General features: G+C 31.7%; 2 protein-coding genes across 3 annotated transcripts; both read right to left on the bottom strand.

Annotated features, from left to right (window-relative positions):
• Positions 1–42: 42 nt before the first annotated feature.
• On the bottom strand, positions 43–9,241 carry LOC100161878 (esterase FE4). Of its 2 annotated transcripts, none has more exons than XM_001951800.5 (8): positions 8,709–9,241; positions 7,680–7,814; positions 6,140–6,488; positions 2,591–2,781; positions 2,149–2,490; positions 1,137–1,293; positions 938–1,064; positions 43–395 (listed from the first exon to the last, which is right to left on the bottom strand). In XM_001951800.5, exons 1-8 carry the CDS (start codon positions 8,925–8,927, stop codon positions 221–223), a joined length of 1,695 nt encoding a protein of 564 aa, XP_001951835.1. In that variant the 5' UTR covers positions 8,928–9,241; the 3' UTR covers positions 43–220. The 2 variants fall into 2 exon arrangements, with proteins under 2 accessions (XP_001951835.1, XP_029347401.1); XM_029491541.1 differs by lacking the exon at positions 8,709–9,241 and adding an exon at positions 7,921–8,064.
• Positions 9,242–13,709: 4,468 nt separating this feature from the next.
• On the bottom strand, positions 13,710–21,152 carry LOC100159839 (esterase E4). Its single transcript, XM_001951831.4, has 8 exons — positions 20,697–21,152; positions 19,650–19,784; positions 18,576–18,924; positions 16,215–16,405; positions 15,773–16,114; positions 14,759–14,915; positions 14,560–14,686; positions 13,710–14,019 (listed from the first exon to the last, which is right to left on the bottom strand). Exons 1-8 carry the CDS (start codon positions 20,913–20,915, stop codon positions 13,845–13,847), a joined length of 1,695 nt encoding a protein of 564 aa, XP_001951866.1. The 5' UTR covers positions 20,916–21,152; the 3' UTR covers positions 13,710–13,844.
• Between the last annotated feature and the right edge of the window lie 1,150 nt (positions 21,153–22,302).

The following is a 22,302-nucleotide window of genomic DNA, read 5'->3' as shown; positions in this document are numbered from 1 at the left end:
CCGTAAATACGCCCCTGACCTACACATTTAATTAAATACAAATAACACAAATAAAATATTTTTATTTTGGTTTTGACTTATTTTTCTACCTTGTAGATAGTTATCTAATTTTAAAACATAAACTAAATCAGTAAAATTATCTAATGGTAATAGGTGCTTTTTTTTCTGATTTCCTTATAATTTGTCGAGGTTTATGGTTTTCGACGGATTAACGGTTAGGTTAGGTTGCGTGATACTCAGTTAGCGGCAACGTGCTCCAGAAACTATGGTTGCCGGGATTTGAGTATTCTTGCTGTTCGAATGTTTGATTCTGTGTGATCTTAATCAATTTTAGTGGATCTGAAGGGTTTTTTGACACCGGTGACCATACTGCAGAGCTTCCTACGTCCGGAACTCTGGAACATTATGTGTAGACGTGTAGGTATATTATATACAAATGTGTATTTAGTACATTATTAAACAATATACTGTACATAATATTATGTATAGATCAATATTTTTTATAAGTGTAAATGTGAAGTCATCGATGTCTACTTAAAAGTTTTAAATTAAATTTTTTTGTTAAACTCGACATTATAAGGTTCTTTAATTTTGTCCGGCTTGACCAGTTCGTTACCTAAACAAATTTGTAATGTCGGCAATAATTGATATTTTTTAAATTACTTCTCAACAAGCCTAAACGTGGATTGAATAATGGTTCATCCTTGGAAGCATGCATTTCGTCAAGCTTTCAGAATTATCCATTGCAGGTTATAAAATATTTTTGAATCTGTTTCAAATTGCCAGTTAAATGGTGATTTATTAGTTATTTTTCAGTTAAAAGGAAAAGAAAAACGTGAAAGACGTCTATAAGAACATTGTACTACCTAATAAAATAAATACCTATAGCCCATAGATGATTGGTAGTAGGTTCCTATACTATAAATAATAAACTTACCCTGTTTTGGCAAATGACAACCACATGTTCACCATGACTGGAATTAACTTGGCGTCTTCGACGTTGTCGTGTGGATCTCCATATCCGATTTTTATAACGTACATTGTGTCGTCACCGTGTGATACTCCTACATCGAATAAATAATTATAACACATAAGTAATAGGCGAGCAGATTTCATCTTAACTAGGTCCTATTTACCCATTCCTTGAGAGGATCCACTTTTGGAAAATTTGTCTGCAAGGGAGTATTTACCCCTATAACTAAATTCATAAAAGTATACCGGCGATGTATTTATTGAAGCCGAATACTGGGCTGCTCTAGCTACCGGTTCTTGGAACAACCTGTCTGTAAGCATCTGAAATGGATAATTCAATGAATTATTTATGAACTTTTTTTTATTTTTTACACAAATTGTGTTTTAATATTAGTTTGTAAGTAAATTTTTGGAGCCACAAATGTATCATAAGCAAGATTAGCCCGATAAACTAATTAGGAAGGGCTAGGGCACCAGCTCTATTTATTCAAAAACCTTATTTAATATTGATACCTACCTAAATAATATAATTATTATATTTATTTTAATATATTTTTCTATGCAAATATGAAATGGGTAAATCAAATAAGTCCCCTATACGATGTATTCTGCATAGCGCATAGGTAGGCGTATGCTTATAATTTATATTTTTATTTTAGTAGTTATACCATTCTTTATGTATAATTTTTAACTTTGGATTTGATAATTTTATGATTTAAATTTTTAGCCATACCTTCATTTTTACAATGTATTTCTTAGTTGAGCTATACTTGGATTCGACGAATATATCTATGACGCTGCGTATACTTAATATATGTTTTTGGCTCTAACACATTTTAAGAATTAATCATATGTATTATTCTGAAGTATTTAAATTGATAATATTGTTTTAGGTATCTACATAATAAGGTATTTTGTATTTGATTTATCTTCCCGATGTACGATGTTAGGTACATTTTGTGGCAATGTATATCAGTAGCGTATCTAGGACTTTTTCAAGGGGGGGGGATATACAATTTTTAATAGACATACAGTACCTACACACATATTATATTCATATTATTGTATACATGTTGTATTGTGTACAAAATTTCACCTTTCCCCTGTAGATACACCACTGATGTATATTCTATATAATATGAGCTTAAAATACTAATTAATTACTAATTATCTTACTTTAACGACTTCATTTTTAGTGTTTACAGACACTGTGTTGTTTCCAAAGTAAAATGTTTTTATTTTCTGTGCGATTTCCGATCTCAGTGATTCATCTGAAATTGTGTTATTGTAGTCAAGTATGAATGGTAGTATTTCGTTCCAGTTGGATTCCATGTCAACTAGAATTTCTTCGTCTGATATAAATTCAGCGCCTGGATAGAGGCCTTCGTCTTCAGTAAAGCTGAACAACAGTGGGACATTTTGAATCGGTAAGTTCTCTGGTAAGTCCGTTAAAAACCGTCCTGTTCCGCCTGTTTCGACAGTTGGACCAAATGGTGTAAAAGGATTGTACTTCCACACCTAACGAGTATTGAGAAATGATTAATAAAACAGTATATTAATATTTATAGTATAGTATTTACAAGACTACACAAGTATTTTTAAATAAAAATATTTTTACTAAGAAATTTTTTAAAGAGTCTGCAATGGCTAATGCTGGTCTCGATCTAAGACATTCGACGATATCTTTCGAGTAGTATGTAGAACATCCTAGTGACTCAGCTAATTCCTTAGTCTTTTGAATTGTGTTTTCTGTGAGAGCCCAGCCACAAAAAGCACTTCCACTTTCAGCAATTCCTCGATTAAATAAACCTGTACGTATCACATTATAATATTATTGATGAATTATTGTACTGTTTACCATTTTACCGATCGATTTTAATAGTAGTTATATAAGTATAAACAGGCCATACAGAAAACTTTTAGATACTTTCCCCATTCGCTCGCTCCTATAGACCTATGAGAGTCAAGAGTACCTATAGGTATTGTATTATTATTTTAAATGATCCGAATGCCGTTAGAACAATTATTGTTATGTTTTTCTACCGAGACATGCGCGATTACAGTATATTATGGTGTCGTTCACTCATGCAAAAATACTTGTGTGTCAAGTACCTAACCTGATCTGAATCGGACGCAAATGGGCTACGATAAATGGGTTCGGATGCAAAAGGGTTGCGCCGCTACCTACTATCCAACATAGCTCCACTTCGTATTAGATGATCGGTACTTCAGTAGGTACTTGCCGGTTGGTTAAGAACAAAAATGGAACAGATGTTACTTCGACACATTATAGACGAACTTCAAAGTTCAAATATCAAAACGTAAAATAAAAGTAATGTAATAGTTTCTTTAAAGGGACCACTCAACTAAGCGAGCCTAGACTAGATAAGTCAGAAGTACCTATAGAGAGTTGAAAAGAGGAAATTGATTTTGAAAATCAACGGATATCAATGGTAGGTACAACTAAGAGAAACCCTACTGTCTGTTTATGAAAACAACCGGGTAGCAGTTTGGTTATTTCAAAATTCGTGTCATTATAAAATACTTGACTATTTTCTTTACTTAGTCATTATTTGATGCTTGGTAATTAGATTATAAAGTAAAATCAAAATACCTAATAAAAGTATCAACGATAAAAAACAAATTAGAAAAATGACACACAATGTATACCTAATTATATAAACATCCGTTATTTATTATTTATACCAATATAAGGATAAATAAATCAAAAAACAACAGAAATTAATAAACCTAATATAGGTGAAACCAATGGCATAACTTGGGCTCTTTTCACGTGGGGGCAAAAACAAATTTTGCAAATCTCTACACATTTTCATAATCTTATTTAAATTTTAACATTTTTTTTTATAAATACTTTAAGTTTTATACCAAACAATAATAAAATAACTACTTTTTTCAAAACCATAACTAATATTTATAATTACATAAAAATTACAAAGAAACTTTATTAAAAACAACTTTTTTTAAACATAAGAATATTGTTAACATAATAATAATAATAATATTAATAAATATAAACATAAATTTGAAGCCAAAATTATTTTAGTTGCAATCGTCTTCCTCGAATTGTTGATTATGCATTGAATAGGTCAATAATTATATCAAAATTTGGTTCAAATTTTTTTCTTTATGTAATAAAGCCAAATCCTTTAGCCTTTCTTGTCCAATACTATTTCGAGTATAAGTTTTAAAGCGACGTAATGATGAAAATGAACGCTCTGATGAAGCTGAACTCATAGGAATTGATAAAAAAGTTTGAATAATTTATATAAATTTTCAAATGAATTTGACAGATCTTGAAGTATAAAGTAATTAAGACGATCTTCAAAGTTATCAAATATTTGTTTCACAAAACACATTTTACCAAACAACTTTAGCTCTGTAACTCGTCAATTTCTATATTATAAATGTTAGAAACTTCTAAAATACCTTCATATTTGCAATTTTGTAAAGTCAAAACATTTGTCACAGCATTTAATATATTTTAATTATTTTCAGAAAATGTAGTTTCTATGTCAGTAATTATAATATCAAGGACAGTGAAGTAAATATTTATTTTGACAATTCTGATTAATTGTCTGTATTGAAAGCTTCACCTCCACCTAATCTAACAGGAATTTTTCTTTTTCTTGGAACTGAAGGCAATGGACAGTTTTCTTTAGTTGTAACTTTGTTTGTTTCAGACCAAACATTTTTAAAACTATTTTCATTCCCCAGTGATTTTAGCTGAGCTACGGTAGCATTTGTTAAGCTTTTAACAGTAGAATAATTAAAATTTTTTTTTTGAAAATAAAGGGATAAAATAAAGTCACCTCTAAAACTAGTTTCATCAGATTTAAACAAAATATGAACTCAAAATCTTTAATATTTTTAAGAATGGAATTTGCTTCAGTTTCATGTACAGGATCTGTGACAGAAATATGCTCTAATGTTGAAATAATATATTCGAAGTTCTTTAATACTGATTTAATGGCTTCTACTCGACAACTCCACCTTGTATCACTAAGTGATTTCAAAGTAATATTTGGTAATTTTGACTCATGCTGAATATTTTCAAAAATAGAATATCTTTTAAAAGAATTGAACGCATAAATACTTTTTAAAATACCAAACATATTTCTAACTGATACTACTTGTTCACAAACATCAACAACACATAAATTCAGAATATGAGCATAGCTTATATAGTGCTAACGGATTATCATCTTTTATTCTTTTAGGAACACCTGAATACGAGCCTCGCATTGAGGCAGCACCATCATAACATTGGGCCCTAATATATTATATAGGTACCACTAAAATATTATAGACTATTATATAGTATATTATGTGATTGTAGCCAAAGAACCTTTACATACCTATTATATACGTCATTATAGGTATTATTATTTATTATAGGCCTCAGAACAACCTGAAATTAACTAATATTATAGGTCAGTGTGTGGGGGCAATGCCCCCACCAATTTTAGGATGTGGGGGCAGTTGCCCCCATTCGCCTCCGCCAAGTTACGCCTATGTATTATACTTAGTGGTGCAAGACAATATATAGACACCCATCCCCCTCCCTTCATCATAGAAATTATAAATAAATATTTTTTATAAGCTTTTCATATAGGTACCTAATTTTCTTCAGTTCAGTTGTTCACACTTTTTATAATAATAATGATTTTTAACTCTACGCTTTCAATAGTTTCAGCTACGATTATCATTTATCAAATGTCATTGATTAGGTACCTACTTCATTCCTTTATTGAACATTACCATTAAACATTACGGTCAGCATATGCTCAACCAAGACCACCCACCCACCCCCCTAATATTGGCGGAGCAGTGCACCAAAAACAGTATACTCAAACCGCCTCTGCTGCAACTACATCGATATTGTATTGGAGATTTTACTAAATAATATTTCATTTATAAGCAATATTTAAGATTTCAATTTCAGAATTTAAAAATGAGCCAAATTGTTTGCGGTGTAGTACGCCTAGGTGTAATATTTACCATTTTATTCTGTTTTCTAAACCTATAACGTATCTAACAGTTAATTCTTCAAGCAATATTAAAACACTTTTTCTCTCTCCAAAAACGCGACACTCAACTTTGTAAATTAATATACGTAGCGTGCAAAATATTTTAGACGACTTACCCTCCGACATGGGTGATATGGCGTGGTAATGGACACTGGCCCCACCTGCAGACATTCCGGCAATGGTCACCGAATCGTGGTTGCCGCCGAACGCGGCTATGTTTCGCTGGACCCACTTGAGGGCCGCCACCTGATCCTTGAGGCCGTTGTTTCCTGGCAATAAGTCGTCACCGGTGCTCGCAAATCCCAAAGGCCCCAACCGGTAATTGATCGATACGTACACGAAATCTTCGCTGTCCAAAAGATAGTGCGGGCTGTTACCGATGCCCGAGCCGAACTGGAACGCACCGCCGTGGATGAACACGACCACGTTCATCAAGCCGCCGGATATCAGCCCTTCTTGGGGTAGCTGCGTAAGACACACCACATACACGATACAAATTAATTTTTTTCGACACTATTACACTAATAATAATATTACAGGTATATATCGACCGATTAATCGCGTTTTTGAGATCAATAGTATATTGTATATAGGTGTAGTTAATAGTTATATTATTTTAACTATACATTTTTTAATATCTAATATTATATACTATCAAATTTTTTGACTAATTGATATTATGTTGTGTTATCTATAGTTTATTTGTAAGGATGTTTATACATTCAATTACCTGTGAAATGACCTGTCATAACCCCGACTTGTAAAAAAAAAAAGTTATATTATATCCATACATAATAATACAATAGATATAATCATAGGCGCACATTGGGTGTGAATTTAGGGGGTGCTGGAATAGTATATTGCTAGAATAATACGTTTTTAAGAGTGTGCAACAGTAAATCTACCCTTTAACAATTGTCAATTTTAATAATGACAGTGACTACTTTTTTCAGTCCACGATATTTATTTTGTGTTGTAAAACTGAACATTTTTTTTAACGATTGGTCCCTCCGTAGTCACTGGAACCGCTACTTAATTTATTGTATAAAATACGCATTTACCTCATTAGTCATTAGTCATTACTATAATAGGTATTTTTGTAGAACGATCGTTCGTTCACAATAATAGTCCTTAATTCAATCTATTTTTATGACACATCTTGGTTAATTTTACACTATATTGTTTTGACTGTTTGTCACACGGTGAATTTGTGCAAACGATTTATCATTTAGTTATATCATAGGAAATGTAGACTGTAATGGTTCACTAATATTGTTTGTATTATATTGATCACTGGTTATTACTCATTAAGTATAATATTATAATATTAAGCTAATGGACTATGTAAAGGTCAAGTGATTTATATTACGTATACTTAGACATTTTAAATAATTCGAGTTATGGTACATAGTACATACTACATAAAGGTACTACATAGACACATAGTGCCGAATTATACAAATTGCAACGTTGGTAACATATTATACCTAATGGCTAATCATAATAGCTAAAATGCTTAAAAATACGACAATAATAATATAAATATATCCTATAGCTTTTATTTATTAGTAATCAATATAATATAGTCTTTGGTATAAAATATAAGACAACACATAACTTTTTCAAATTGTTTTAAAGTATTATAATATTACTGACTTTTGGAGTATAGACATTGAGGTATAGACAATCTTCACGTCCAACTACACTGAATGTAGAGTCTAGACCTAAACAATCACTCCCGGCAATGGTGGCGTTCCATACACCCATCCATGGTTTTACTGGTTGAGGTTCCTAAAAAATTAGAAAATATTAATTATTAATTATTATTTATCAATACACTTACATAATATACTATGATGATTATTTTCTTATCTCTATACAATATATGTAGGTATACCTATATCAACTATCAAGCAATGTGAACGATAATTGGTGAAAGTCATGATGAATAAATGGGTGCTCGATATTTCATTTGAGCTGATATGGGTACTCCAGGATAATATGGTTATTCGAAAATGTTACGGTTAAACTACCTGTAAAATGTATGGTTAACTAAGCATCATTGACTTACCTATGTTATAGAAATTTGTATTATAATTTACTAATGAAAAAATTACAAATTGTTGTCTTAGCTTATTGCCCCATCAACTCTAAAAATACACTTAAATACAAATTTAAATTAGCAACCTATTGTTATTCTAATGAACTATTTTAAAAATATTAAAAATACATATAGGTGAAAAGTTATGACTATGTAAATAAAATATGGTCAAAAGAGCCACGAGGCAGTGCTGTAGCATATTATTCGGCACCAACCCCTTTTAAAAGTTGACGCAGCTGAGTCAAAATTGAATAATTTAGCCCATCACTACTATCAAGATCTACCTTTAGGTATTATTAAATAATTTGAAACTAAAAAACAAACATCATGATAATTAGTCCCGGTCATTACACATCGAGGGGGGGGGTAATGGAATCAACTCTCCCCTAAGATTGGCCCCTATAACATTTTGGTAATTATTGTACTGTTAATTTTATTAGGTAGGTATACTGACTTTAAAATATGATCTAAGATCGTGCACAACATTTAAAAAAATAAATACTGTTATTAGGTATTCAAAAACAATTTGATTTTCCCTCCTCCTAAAAAAAAAGAAAAATAAAAAAATCCTGGGTGACACCCACCTTGAAACGGTTCTCGTAGACGGGCGGACTGGCGTAGGGTACGCCCAGGAAAGCGTACAGCGGTCGGCCCGAGATGAGCGTGTGTGCCACGCCGCCGGAAAGTTCGCCGGAGTCGACGCGTACTCTCGGCGGTGGCGATGACGACGCCGCTGTCGGGTAACAGATCGCCGCCGACGTCAGACAGATATACGCGACGACAGACCACGACGCTACGGACATTGCGGCCTCGGGAAAAAACAGTAATAACTAATAACTGACAAGTAATAACTAATAACAATAGTACGATTTTTAAGCGTTCGTTTGTATTTTTGTACGACGAAACGTGACGTGTATAGAGGATGTGGATAGTGTGTAGAGCGTTATAATTGTCAATTTTTGCGATTTTTCGATTGAACGGACGGACACCACGACGGCGACACACGTAACCGGACTGACACTGAGCTGTGCACTAGGTATGTGCCTCATCATCACCGTGGCCACAAGCTTTTATAGTAATTCATACCAGACTCGAGTCGTCTTATCGCACCTACTGTTTGCTCGGTAGAAGTGTAATAAAAAAAAAAAATACCATCCGATATTCGCTACCCAGTACACTTAAATCAATCCTTTAATCGCACGCACATAATAAATTATGACTATTGCACTTGGACGACGTCAGGTCGCGGCTTATCAACGAGAAAATTGTATCGAAGCAAAAACACTGCTTCGTCGCCTACGCTCCGATCGTCGAAATCATTCGTCTGACGCAGTCCTCACTCGTCGCACACGGTCGCAGGCCACAGTTATGATGATAATAATAGTACGTAATATGTATACAGTTATGTGTGATTAAAACTTAATAGAACATGTCGCGTCACCGGCACCCCCCTCGGGCTTTGTGTAAGTACTAAGTATACATTCGTAAACGCGCGTATTACATGATTTGCAAATCCCGTTGCATATAGTGTCGGAGGAGACGTACGATCCGAATAGCTAGCGTACGACGAATTAAGTATATACATTGAAAATCATAAATTATTATTCCGAGTACCTATCGGGTACCGATGGTTAGCTCCTGGTAGTCGTGGTACCATTTATTATAAAACGTAAATAGTAAATTATAAAAACCTTTTTGTTTTACTCAGTTTTTGCGGACATGTAGTATTTATTTTGTATTATTTATATTACATTTAAGCCCACAACTCCAAAGATAGCTATAACCTAACCTATAGCTAAGTATACATATTAAAAAGAGCGAAAACATATTATGAAAGTATTATATAAATTAGAACGTTATAGATTAGATAGAGTTGTGCAATTTTGAAAGTCTTAACCTATTAAAATTCAACATTTAATTCATATTTAAGTACAAAAAATTTTCCTGATTTTGTCAAAATTCTAACTTTAAACGCGTATAAAAAATAATTGTAGATTTATGATAAAAAAAAAAAGAAATATAAAATGTTTGAAAATAGCTTAAAAAGAGTCAAACATTTAGAAAGTTTTACCATGTATAAAGAAAAATATGGTGAACAATTTAAGTATCTGTAGTAATTATTTTTTAAATTGCAACATAACATCCATAATTGATTTTTTTCTATTTTATTTTGTTTTCCCCGATTTTGAGAAAAGTACTGGGCATTTTTTCCTTTAACTTCCCCTTTCAAAGTATCAACTAGATTCACATTTCTATTAGAAAATATATTGAAAGATTTTTTCTACTACAAAAAGTATATTCAGATACAAAGAAAAAAGAAGAACTAATAGAATAGTAATCTCTATAGTTGATAGGTACATAAAGTTATGAAATTGGTATTTCTCGTTTCTAATATTTAGGGTCATAGGTTTATTTACTACGATTTTAATTATAATATGTTGATTAACCTATTATGATACTTAAAAGATAAAATTTAACTAGTTTAGTATTAGATTTCCAAAATAAGAAACGTATAACAAAATAATTACAGATATTGCGGTGTCCGGTAGGCATGGTTTGTCGTTGTTAAGCATCAATAAAAGTTTAACAATGAGAGCTAATCATTCAAATGATGCATGTACAGATATCTGTAATATGTACTCAATTTATGACAATAGTTTATGACTTTTTCGCATAAACACGATTGAATAAAGCCAAATGTAAATAGAGTGTAAACACTCTACTAATGTATAATAATTCGATGGCATAGTGTACACATGTTGTAAGTGCAAAATTCTGAAAAATGAGTTTTTTGCACTGTTGTCTTGTTAACAAATTTTATAGCTAAGGATTGAAAACTTACAACAAGATTCCACGTAAGTAGGTTATTCTGTGACTAAAAAATCTCAAAAATATAAAATCGTTTTTTTTTTTATAGTTATTCTATGTTCAAATTTGGAGGAAATTAACCAAGAATAACGATTTTAGTTATTTTATGGTAATTTTATAATATTAATTCAACTTACCGGCTACTAACTTACCGTATTAATAATAAGTAATAATAATATAAATATGATATAAAATATCCACACTGACAAACCGTTCCCGCTCAGAATCGTTTTTCGTATACAATGATATCATATCATTGAATTCAAATTTAATACTGCAGAGCGACATCCACTTTCCCACCATTTTATGTGTGGATTTAAATAATTATTGTTGCCTTGAATATTTTATTTTATTTAATATGACTGGCGGAATATTATAATTTATAATTATTATATTACAATTTATCGTACACAACTTCAGAGTTATACCTAATTTATAAAACAATACCTTTTTTCTTGATTCGTTATCATTTTAATTAAAATAAATATGTATTTCCATATTTATTCTTATTTGTTTTTACTGTTTAGTTGGTTTGTTTGTAGACATCCAAGAACATCTGAAAAAGTACCTTTTCCTCCTTTGCGTGGTGATTTCATGCATAACATGACTGTATTGCCATACCCAGTCCTGTAAAGTATTTAAGTAAAAGTATTTGAGTAAAAGTATTCAAATACTTAAAAGTATTGAATAACTTTTTAAATACTTTCAGCATAAAGTACTTTGAATAGTATTTTAAATACTTTTTTGTATTGAATACTTTGGTTTTTATTTCGAAAATTTTGTTTTTATTCGAAATAATTGGTTGGAAAAATATTATTGTCAACTACAATAATAGAATAATAGTTTTATTTAATATTCTGTATTTCTGTGTTAGCCGAAGCCCAAAGGTTTGTGAAAACCAGATTTCTAAAAAAAGTTATTGAATATTGAATAGCAATATTCCCTTTAAAACTATTAGCTAACTATTAGATTACCTACAACCTATTTGTTTATATTACGATAATTAGAAACCCACTTTAAAAACCAAAAGTATTTGAAAAGTATTCCAAATAGTTTTTCAAAGTATTTGAGTAGTATTTGAAATACTATACAATTAAAGTATTTGAGTAGTATCTTAAATACTTAAAAAAAAATGTATTTGAGTATTTACTCAAGTACTTTTTAAAAGTATTCTTTACAGGACTGGCCATACCTATTTAACTATCATTCATGTGAAACGCCTTCAGACAACGAAGAAGAATATATAACAGAACAATTAATTAAAGGTAATAATCTTCAATATAACTAAACAAATTATATTTTACCGAGTTATATTAATCATAATCGTGACATTTGTCGCTCATTGTAGTACTGCATCTTTCATATTGTTTTATATTATAACCATTATTGGTTGAGAAGATTTAATTATTTTTTGAGGTTCACGTGAAGTGGATGTTTTCTCTTTTACAAAATCAAGTCAAGTATTTGTGTAAAATATGTGATTTCACAACAACTATGAAATTATCCAAGTTACACTACTTATTAATAAATCTATTGAATTAAACATTTTTTGAAGTGTTTCGACTATTTAAAGTTTAATAATAATGGAAACCACAACGTTTTTAATTAGTGGATGTCTTGTAAAATTAAAACTACTGTATCTAAAATCTTTTGTTATACTGTATAATTTCTATTTTTTATAAAATACATTGATACATTATTGTATTATTCAAATATTATGACTCTAATGTAGTGTGAATTATGTGATTCTGTAGTGCTGAAATTTAGATAAATATGTATATTATATTGTAGTTGAAGGTAGAATATTTTAAAAATTAGGTGTCATATTCATTTATATCTAATATTATTACTACCTACCTAGCCTTACCACAAGTCATAACCTCAATGCATGGGTGATCCTAGAGTTTATTTTTAGGGGTGGGGGGGGGGTTGGAGTGAATATTGGTGACTTTCAAGGATAAATATGCCGACTGTACCTACCTATACTAAATATTATAATAATTAAATTTTCCTATAGTAATAGTTAGGGATTAAATAGTTATGAAATTGCATATTTTTTTCTATTCATTAATTTTATTGCTGATTTAGATACACATTTGATTCATATTCTACTGAATCAAAAAATATTATTTTTATTTATCATATTTTATGGTTTTTATTTTAAATGCATATTTTAAGAACATAAATGCATAATTTTTTAATTAAATGTACTGCAAATTTAAAAACATTATTAAATAAAAAGTTGGATTTAAAACTTTGGTTAAGATTTAGTGTAAACAATTTTATTACAGGAACACTATAAACGCTCTTCTGGCCTCTAGGTACCTAATCTTTAATTATCTGACTGCCATAAATAATGTAAGATATTCATTACGAGTAAACTATATGTTAATATTTAATGTATATTAGTTTAACTTATTAATAATATGGAAGTTTCAATTGAAGTTCCAAAAAAAAGGTATAAAAAGAAGTACAAATTGTTTTGAGACTTTGAGTACCTACACCAGTGGCGTATTTAGTATTTTTTGTAAGGGGCGGATGACGCACATTTTAGCTTACAGATTACGATGTAAAAATTATAATGTACTAATAGACATGTATTTAAAGAGCCATGGGGGTGGATTTGTCCCAAAATCTGCCCCCGTAAATACGCCCCTGACCTACACATTTAATTAGATACAAATTACATAATTTTATTTTGGTTTTGACTTATTTTCCTACCTTGTAGATAGTTATCTAATTTTTAAACATAAACTAAATCAGTAAAATTATCTAATGGTAATAGGTGCTTTTTTTTCTGATTTCCTTATAATTTGTCGCGGTTTATGGTTTTCGACGGATTAACGGTTAGGTTAGGTTGCGTGATACTCAGTTAGCGGCAACGTGCTCCAGAAACTATGGTTGCCGGGATTTGAGTATTCTTGCTGTTCGAATGTTTGATTCTGTGTGATCTTAATCAATTTTAGTGGATCTGAAGGGTTTTTTGACACCGGTGACCATACTGCAGAGCTTCCTACATCCGGAACTCTGGAACATTTGTGTAGACGTGTAGGTATATTATGTACAAATGTGTATTTAGTACATTATTATACAATATACTGTAAATAATATTATGTATAGATCAATATTTTTTATAAGTGTAAATGTGAAGTCATCGACGTCTACTTAAAAGTTTTAAATTAAATTTTTTTGTTAAACTCGACATTATAAGGTTCTTTAATTTTGTCCGGCTTGACCAGTTCGTTACCTAAACAAATTTGTAATGTCGGCAATAATTGATATTTTTTAAATTACTTCTCAACAAGCCTAAACGTGGATTGAATAATGGTTCATCCCTGGAAGCATGCATTTCGTCAAGCTTTCAGAATCATCCATTGCGGGTTATAAAATATTTTTGAATCTGTTTCAAATTGCCAGTTAAATGGTGATTTATTAGTTAATTTTCAGTTAAAATAAGAGAAAAACGTGAAAGACGTATATAAGAATATTGCATTACCTAATAAAATAAAAACGTATAGCCTATAGGTGATTGGTAGTAGGTTCCTATAATATAAATAATAAACTTACCCTGTTTTGGCAAATGACAACCACATGTTCACCATGACTGGAATTAACTTGGCGTCTTCGACGTTGTCGTGTGGATCTCCATATCCGGTTTTTATAACGTACATTGTGTCGTCACCGTGTGATACTCCTACATCGAATAAATAATTATAACACATAAGTAATAGGCGAGCAGATTTCATCTTAACTAGGTCCTATTTACCCATTCCTTGAGAGGATCCACTTTTGGAATATATGTCTGCAAAGGAGTATTTACCCCTATAACTAAATTCATAAAAGTATACCGGCGATTTATTTATTGAAGCCGAATGCCGGGCTGCTCTAGCTACCGGCTCTTGGTACAACCTGTCTGTAAGCATCTGAAATGGATAATTCAATGAATTATTTATGAACTATTTTTTATTTTTTACACAAATTGTGTTCTAATATTAGTATGTAAGTAAATTTTTTTGAAGCCACAAATGTATCATAGGCAAGATTAGCCCGATAAACTTATTAGGAGGGGCTAGAGCACCAGCTCTATTTATTCAAAAACCTTATTTAAATTGATACCTACCTAAATAATATAATTATTATATTTATTTTAATATATTTTTTATGCAATTATGAAATGGGTAAAACAAATAAGTCCCCTTATGCGATGTATTCTGCATAGTGCATAGGTAGGCGTACGCTTATAATTTATATTTTTATTTTAGTAGTTATACCATTCTTTATGTTTAATTTTTAATTTTGGATTTGATAATTTTAGGATTTAAATTTTTAGCCATACCTTCATTTTTACAATTTATTTTTTAGTTGAGCTATACTTGGATTCGACGATATATCTATGACGCTGCGTATACTTAATATATGTTTTTGGCTCTAACACATTTTAAGAATTAATCATATGTATTATTCTGAAGTATTTAAATTGATAATATTGTTTTAGGTATCTACATAATAAGGTATTTTGTATTTGATCTATCTTCACGATGTACGATGTTAGATACATTTTGTGGCTATGTATATCAGTAGCGTATCTAGGACTTTTTCAAGGGGGGGGGGGATATACAATTTTTAATAGACATACAGTACCTACACACATATTATATTCATATTATTGTATACATGTTGTATTGTCTACAAAATTTCACCTTTCCTCTGTAGATACACCACTGATGTATATTCTATATAATATGAGCTTAAAATACTAATTAATTACTAATTATCTTACTTTAATGACTTCATTTTTAGTGTTAACAGACACTGTGTTGTTTCCAAAGTAAAATGTTTTTATTTTCTGTGCTATTTCCGATCTCAGTGATTCATCTGAAATTGTGTTATTGTAGTCAAGTATGAATGGTAGTATTTCGTTCCAGTTGGATTCCATGTCAACCAGAGTTTCTTCGTCTGATATAAATTCAGCGCCTGGAATGAGGCCTTCGTCTTCAGTAAAGCTAAACAACAGTGGGACATTTTGAATCGGTAAGTTCTCTGGTAAGTCCGTTAAAAACCGTTCTGTTTCGCCTGTTTCGACAGTTGGACCAAATGGTGTAAGAGGATTGTACTTCCACACCTAACGAGTATTGAGAAATGATTAATAAAACAGTATATTAATATTTATAGTATAGTATTTACAAGACTACACAAGTATTTTTAAATAAAAATATTTTTACTAAGAAATTTTTCAAAGAGTCTGCAATGGCTAATGCTGGTCTTGATCTAAGACATTCGACGATGTCTTTCGAGTAGTATGTAGAACATCCTAGTAACTCAGCTAATTCCTTAGTCTTTTGAATTGTGTTTTCTGTGAGAGCCCAGCCACAAAAAGCACTTCCACTTTCAGCAATTCCTCGATTAAATAAACCTGTACGTATCACATTATAATATTATCAATGAATTATTGTACTGTTTACCATTTTCCCGATCGATTTTAATAGTAGGTATATAAGTATAAACAGGCCATACAGAAAACTTTGAGATACTTTCCTCATTCGCTCGCTCCTATGAGAGTCAAGAGTACCTAGGTATTGTATTATTATTTTAAATGATCCAAATGCCGTTAGATCAATTATTGTTATGTTTTTCTACCGAGACATGCGCGATTACAGTATATTATGGTGTCGTTCACTCATGCAAAAATACTTGACACACATCTAAAAAAACGTGCAGAATGAATGAATGAATGATCAATAATCAATCACTGAATGCCTAATAAATTCGGAAATCTAAAAATTGTACATAATTATACCTACGACTGTAACACATTTCCACCCTAGAGTAATCCATTGCGCCCTGAGGGTTCTGCGCCCAAAATAAAAACTTAACACCCTGATGTATAGCCCAAATGCGCCCATTTTGCATGCAACGTTGTCGTCAGTTATCGTTTAAGACAAATCAGAAAAAAGTAATAATTTTCAAAATAATGATAAATACTACACAGTATACAATAAATAATATATCTAAATAATATTTATATTGATATTGGTTTCAATTAGCATGGGAAAAAATCAAATATTATTTTAAATTTAATAGTTATAACAATATACTCAATAAATGGCAACGTATATGGTACGTAACGTAATGGTAACGGTATTGTATTATTATTTTAAATGATCCGAATGCCGTTAGAACAATTATTGATATGTTTTTCTACCGAGACATGCGCGATTACAGTATATTATGGTGTCGTTCACTCATGCAAAAATACTTGTGTGTCAAGGACCTAACCTGATCTGAATCGGGCGCAAATGGGCTACGATATATGGGTTCGGGCGCAATAGGGTTACCGCTACCTACTATCCAACATAGCTCCACTCCATTTTAGATGATCGGTACTTCAGTAGGTACTTGCCGGTTGGTTAAGAACAAAAATGGAACAGATGTTACTTCGACACATTATAGACGAACTTCAAAGTTCAAATATCAAAACGTAAAATAAAAGTAATGTAATAGTTTCTTTGAAGGGATAACTCAACTAAGCGAGTCTAGACTAGATAAGTCAGAAGTACCTATAGAGAGTTGAAAAGAGGAAATTGATTTTGAAAATCAACGGATATCAATGGTAGGTACAACTAAGTGAAACCCTACTGCCTGTTTATGAAAACAACCAGGTAGCAGTTTGGTTATTTCAAAATTCGTGTCATTATAAAATACTTGACTATTTTCTTTACTTAGTCATTATTTGATGCTTGGTAGTTAGATTATAAAGTAAAATCAAAATACCTAATAAAAGTATCAAAGATAAAAAACATATTCGAAAAATGACACACAATGTATACCTAATTATATAAACATCCGTTATCATAATATATATATAATTAAATATAACATCCGTTGTATATAATTTATACCAATATAAGGATAAATAAATTAAAAAACAACAGAAATTAATAAACCTAATATAGGTGAAAGTATTATACTTAGTGGTGCAAGACAATATATAGACACCCATCCCCCTCCCTTCATCATAGAAATTATAAATAAATATTTTTTATAAGCTTTTCATATACCTAATTTTCTTCAGTTAAGTTGTTCACACTTTTTATAATAATAATGATTCTTAACTCTACGCTTTCAATAGTTTCAGCTACGATTATCATTTATCAAATGTCATTGATTAGGTACCTACTTCATTACTTTATTGAACATTACAATTAAACATTGCGGTCAGCACATGCTCAACCAAGACCACCCACCCACCCCCCTAATATTGGTGGAGCAGTGCACCAAAAACAGTATACTCAAACCACCTCTGCTGCAACTATATCGGTATTGTATTGGAGATTTTACTAAATAATTTTTCATTAATAAGCAATTTAAGATTTAGATTTCATAATTTATAAAAGAGCCAAATGGTTTGCGGTGTAGTGCGCCTAGGTGTAATATTTACCATTTTACTTTGTTTGCTAAACTTATAACGTATCTAACAGTTAATTCTTCAAGCAATATTAAAACACTTTTTCTCTCTCCAAAAACGCGACACTCAACTTTGTAAATTAATATACGTAGCGTGCAAAATATTTTAGACGACTTACCCTCCGACATGGGTGATAGGGCGTGGTAATGGACACTAGCCCCACCTGCAGACATTCCGGTGATGGTCACCGAATCGTTGTTGCCGCCGAACGTGGCTATGTTTCGCTGTACCCACTTGAGGGCCGCCACCTGATCCTTGAGGCCGTTGTTTCCTGGCAATAAGTCGTCACCGGTGCTCGCAAATCCCAAAGGCCCCAACCGGTAATTGATCGATACGTACACGAAATCTTCGCTGTCCAAAAGATAGTGCGGGCTGTAACCGATGCCCGAGCCGAACTGGAACACACCGCCGTGGATGAACACGACCACGTTCATCAAGTCGCCGGATATCTGCCCTTCTTGGGGTAGCTGCGTAAGACACACCACATACACGATACAAACTAATTTATTTCGACACTATTACATTAATAATAATATTACAAGTATATATCGACCGATTAATCGCGTTTTTGAGATCAATAGTATAATATTGTATATAGGTATAGTTATATTATTTTAACTATATTTTTTTTAATATCTAATATTATATGCAATCAAATTTTTTGATTAATAGATATTATGTTGTGTTATGAACATTTTTTTAAACGATTGGTCCGTAGTCACTGGAACCGCTACTTAATTTATTGTATAAAATACGCATTTACCTCATTAGTCATTACTATAATAGGTATTTTTTTCGAATGTTCGTTCGTTCGAAATAATAGTCCTGAATTCAATCTATTTTTATGACACATCTTGGTTAATTTTACACTATATTGTTTTGACTGTGTAAAGGTCAAGTGATTTATATTACGTATACTTAGACATTTTAAATAATTCGAGTTATGGTACATACTACCTACAGGTACTACATAGACACATAATGCCGAATTATACAAATTGCAACGTTGGTAACATATTATACCTAATGGCTAATCATAAAAGCTAAAATGCTTAAAAATACGACAATAATAATATAAATATATCCTATAGCTTTTATTTATTAGTAATCAATATAATATAGTCTTTGGTATAAAATATAAGACAACTCATAATTTTTTCAAATTGTTTTAAAGTATTATAATATTACTGACTTTTGGAGTATAAACATTGAGGTATAGACAATCTTCACGTCCAACTACACTGAATGTTGAGTCTAGACCTAAACAATCACCTCCGGCAATGGTGGCGTTCCATACACCCATCCATGGTTTTACTGGTTGTGGTTCCTAAAAAATTAGAAAATATTAATTATTAATTATTATTTATCAATACACTTACATAATATACTATGATGATTATTTTCTTATCTCTATACAATAAATGTAGGTACCTATATACCAACTATCAAGCGATGTGAACGATGATTGGTGAAAGTCATGATGAATAAATGGGTGCTCGATATTTCATTTGAGCTGATATGGGTACTCCAGGATAATATATGGTTATTCGAAAATGTTACGGTTAAATCACCTGTAAAATGTATGGACAGTATGGTTACCTAAGCATTATTGGTTGACTTACCTATGTTATAGAAATTTGTATTTTAATTTACTAATGAATAAATTACAAATTGTTGTCTTAGCTTATTGCCTCATCAACTCTAAAATTATACTTAAATACAAATATAAATTAGCAACCTATTGTTATTCTAATGAACTATTTGTAAAGTCTGTCAAAATAATATACCAACGACATGTTGTTCTTCTAATCTACTAAAATTTTAAAAATATTAAAAATACATATAGGTGAAAAGTTATGATTATGTAAATAAAATGTGGTCAAAAGAGCCACGAGACAGTGCAGTACTGCTGTAGCATATTATTCGGCACCAACTCCTTTTAAAAGTTGACGCAGCTGAGTCAAAATTGAATAATTTAGCCCATCACTACTATCAAGATCTACCTTTAGGGGGGGGGGTAGTGGAATCAACTCTCCCCCTAAGATTGGCCCCTATAACATTTTGGTAATTATTGTACTGTTCATTTTATTAGGTAGGTATACTGACTTTAAAATATGATCTAAGATCGTGCACAACATTTAAAAAAATAAATACTGTTATAAGGTATTCAAAAAAATTTTATTTTCCCTCCCCCTCAAAAAAAAAAAAAAAAAATAAAAAAATCCTGAGTGACACCCACCTTGAAACGGTTCTCGTAGACTGGCGGACTGGCGTACGGTACGCCCAGGAAAGCGTACAGCGGTCGGCCCGAGATGAGCGTGTGTTCCACGCCGCCGGAAAGTTCGCCGGAGTCAACGCGTACTCTCGGCGGTGGCGATGACGACGCCGCTGTCGGGTAACAGATCGCCGCCGACGTCAGACAGATGTACGCGACGACAGACCACGACGCTACGGACATTGCGGCCTCGGGAAAAAACAGTAATAACTAATAACTGACAAGTAATAACTAATAACAATAGTACGATTTTTAAGCGTTCGTTTGTATTTTTGTACGACGAAACGTGACGTGTATAGAGGATGTGGATAGTGTGTAGAGCGTTATAATTGTCAATTTTTGCGATTTTTCGATTGAACGGACGGACACCACGACGGCGACACACGTAACCGGACTGACACTAAGCTGTGCACTAGGTATACGCCTCATCATCACCGTGGCCACAAGCTTTTATAGTAATTCATACCAGACTCGAGTCGTCTTATCGCACCTACTGTTTTCTCGGTAGAAGTGTAATAAAAAAAAAAATTCCGTCCGATATTCGCTACCCAGTACACTTAAATCAATCCTTTAATCGCACGCACATAATAAAGTTATGACTATTGCACTTGGACGACGTCAGGTCGAGGCTTATCAACGAGAAAATTGTATCGAAGCAACAATAACACTGCTTCGTCGCCTACGCTCCGATCGTCGAAATCATTCGCCTGACGCAGTCCTCACTCGTCGCACACGGTCGCAGGTCACAGCTATGATGATAATAATAGTACGTAATATGTATACAGTTATGTGTGATTAAAACTTAATAGAACATGTCGCGTCACCGGCACCCCCCTCGGGCTTTGTGTAAGTACTAAGTATACATTCGTAAACGCGCGTATTACATGATTTGCAAATCCCGTTGCATATAGTGTCGGAGGAGACGTACGATCCGAATAGCTAGCGTACGACGAATTAAGTATATACATTGAAAATCATAAATTATTATTCCGAGTACCTATCGGGTACCGATGGTTAGCTCCTGGTAGTCGTGGTACCATTTATTATAAAACGTAAATAGTAAATTATAAAAACCTTTTTGTTTTACTCAGTTTTTGCGGACATGTAGTATTTATTTTGTATTATTTATATTACATTTAAGCCCACAACTCCAAAGATAGCTATAACCTAACCTATAGCTAAGTATACATATTAAAAAGAGCGAAAACATATTATGAAAGTATTATATAAATTAGAACGTTATAGATTAGATAGAGTTGTGCAATTTTGAAAGTCTTACCCTATTAAAATTCAACATTTAATTCATATTTAAGTACAAAAAATTTTCCTGATTTTGTCAAATTCTAACTTTAAACGCGTATAAAAATAATTGTAGATTTATGATAAAAAAAAAAAGAAATATAAATGTTTGAAAATAGCTAAAAAGAGTCAAACATTTAGAAAGTTTTACCATGTATAAAGAAAAATATGGTGAACAATTTAAGTATCTGTAGTAATTCTTTTTTAAATTGCAACATAACATCCATAATTGATTTTTTTCTATTTTATTTTGTTTTCCCCGATTTTGAGA

This window comes from Acyrthosiphon pisum, chromosome A3 (assembly GCF_005508785.2).
Source record: "Acyrthosiphon pisum isolate AL4f chromosome A3, pea_aphid_22Mar2018_4r6ur, whole genome shotgun sequence".
Classification (NCBI taxonomy): domain Eukaryota; kingdom Metazoa; phylum Arthropoda; class Insecta; order Hemiptera; family Aphididae; genus Acyrthosiphon; species Acyrthosiphon pisum.
The sequence above is the reverse complement of the archived record's forward strand: the minus strand, read 5'-3'. Positions and strand labels throughout refer to the sequence as shown.

What these genes read in the sequence shown, in the direction of transcription:
- LOC100159839 (XM_001951831.4), bottom strand. Translation starts at nt 20,915, where the DNA reads ATGTCCGTAGCGTCGTGGTCTGTCGTCGCGTACATCTGTCTGACGTCG. An exon ending in CCTATCACCCATGTCGGAGG is followed by an intron (nt 16,406 to 18,575) that starts GTAAGTCGTCTA and finishes TGATACGTACAG; the next exon opens with GTTTATTTAATCGAGGAATT. An exon ending in CTAAAAATGAAGTCATTAAA is followed by an intron (nt 14,916 to 15,772) that starts GTAAGATAATTA and finishes TATCCATTTCAG; the next exon opens with ATGCTTACAGACAGGTTGTA.
- LOC100161878 (XM_001951800.5), bottom strand. Translation starts at nt 8,927, where the DNA reads ATGTCCGTAGCGTCGTGGTCTGTCGTCGCGTATATCTGTCTGACGTCG. An exon ending in TGGATCCTCTCAAGGAATGG is followed by an intron (nt 1,065 to 1,136) that starts GTAAATAGGACC and finishes TATTCGATGTAG; the next exon opens with GAGTATCACACGGTGACGAC. An exon ending in TTGTCATTTGCCAAAACAGG is followed by an intron (nt 396 to 937) that starts GTAAGTTTATTA and finishes ATAATGTTCCAG; the next exon opens with AGTTCCGGACGTAGGAAGCT.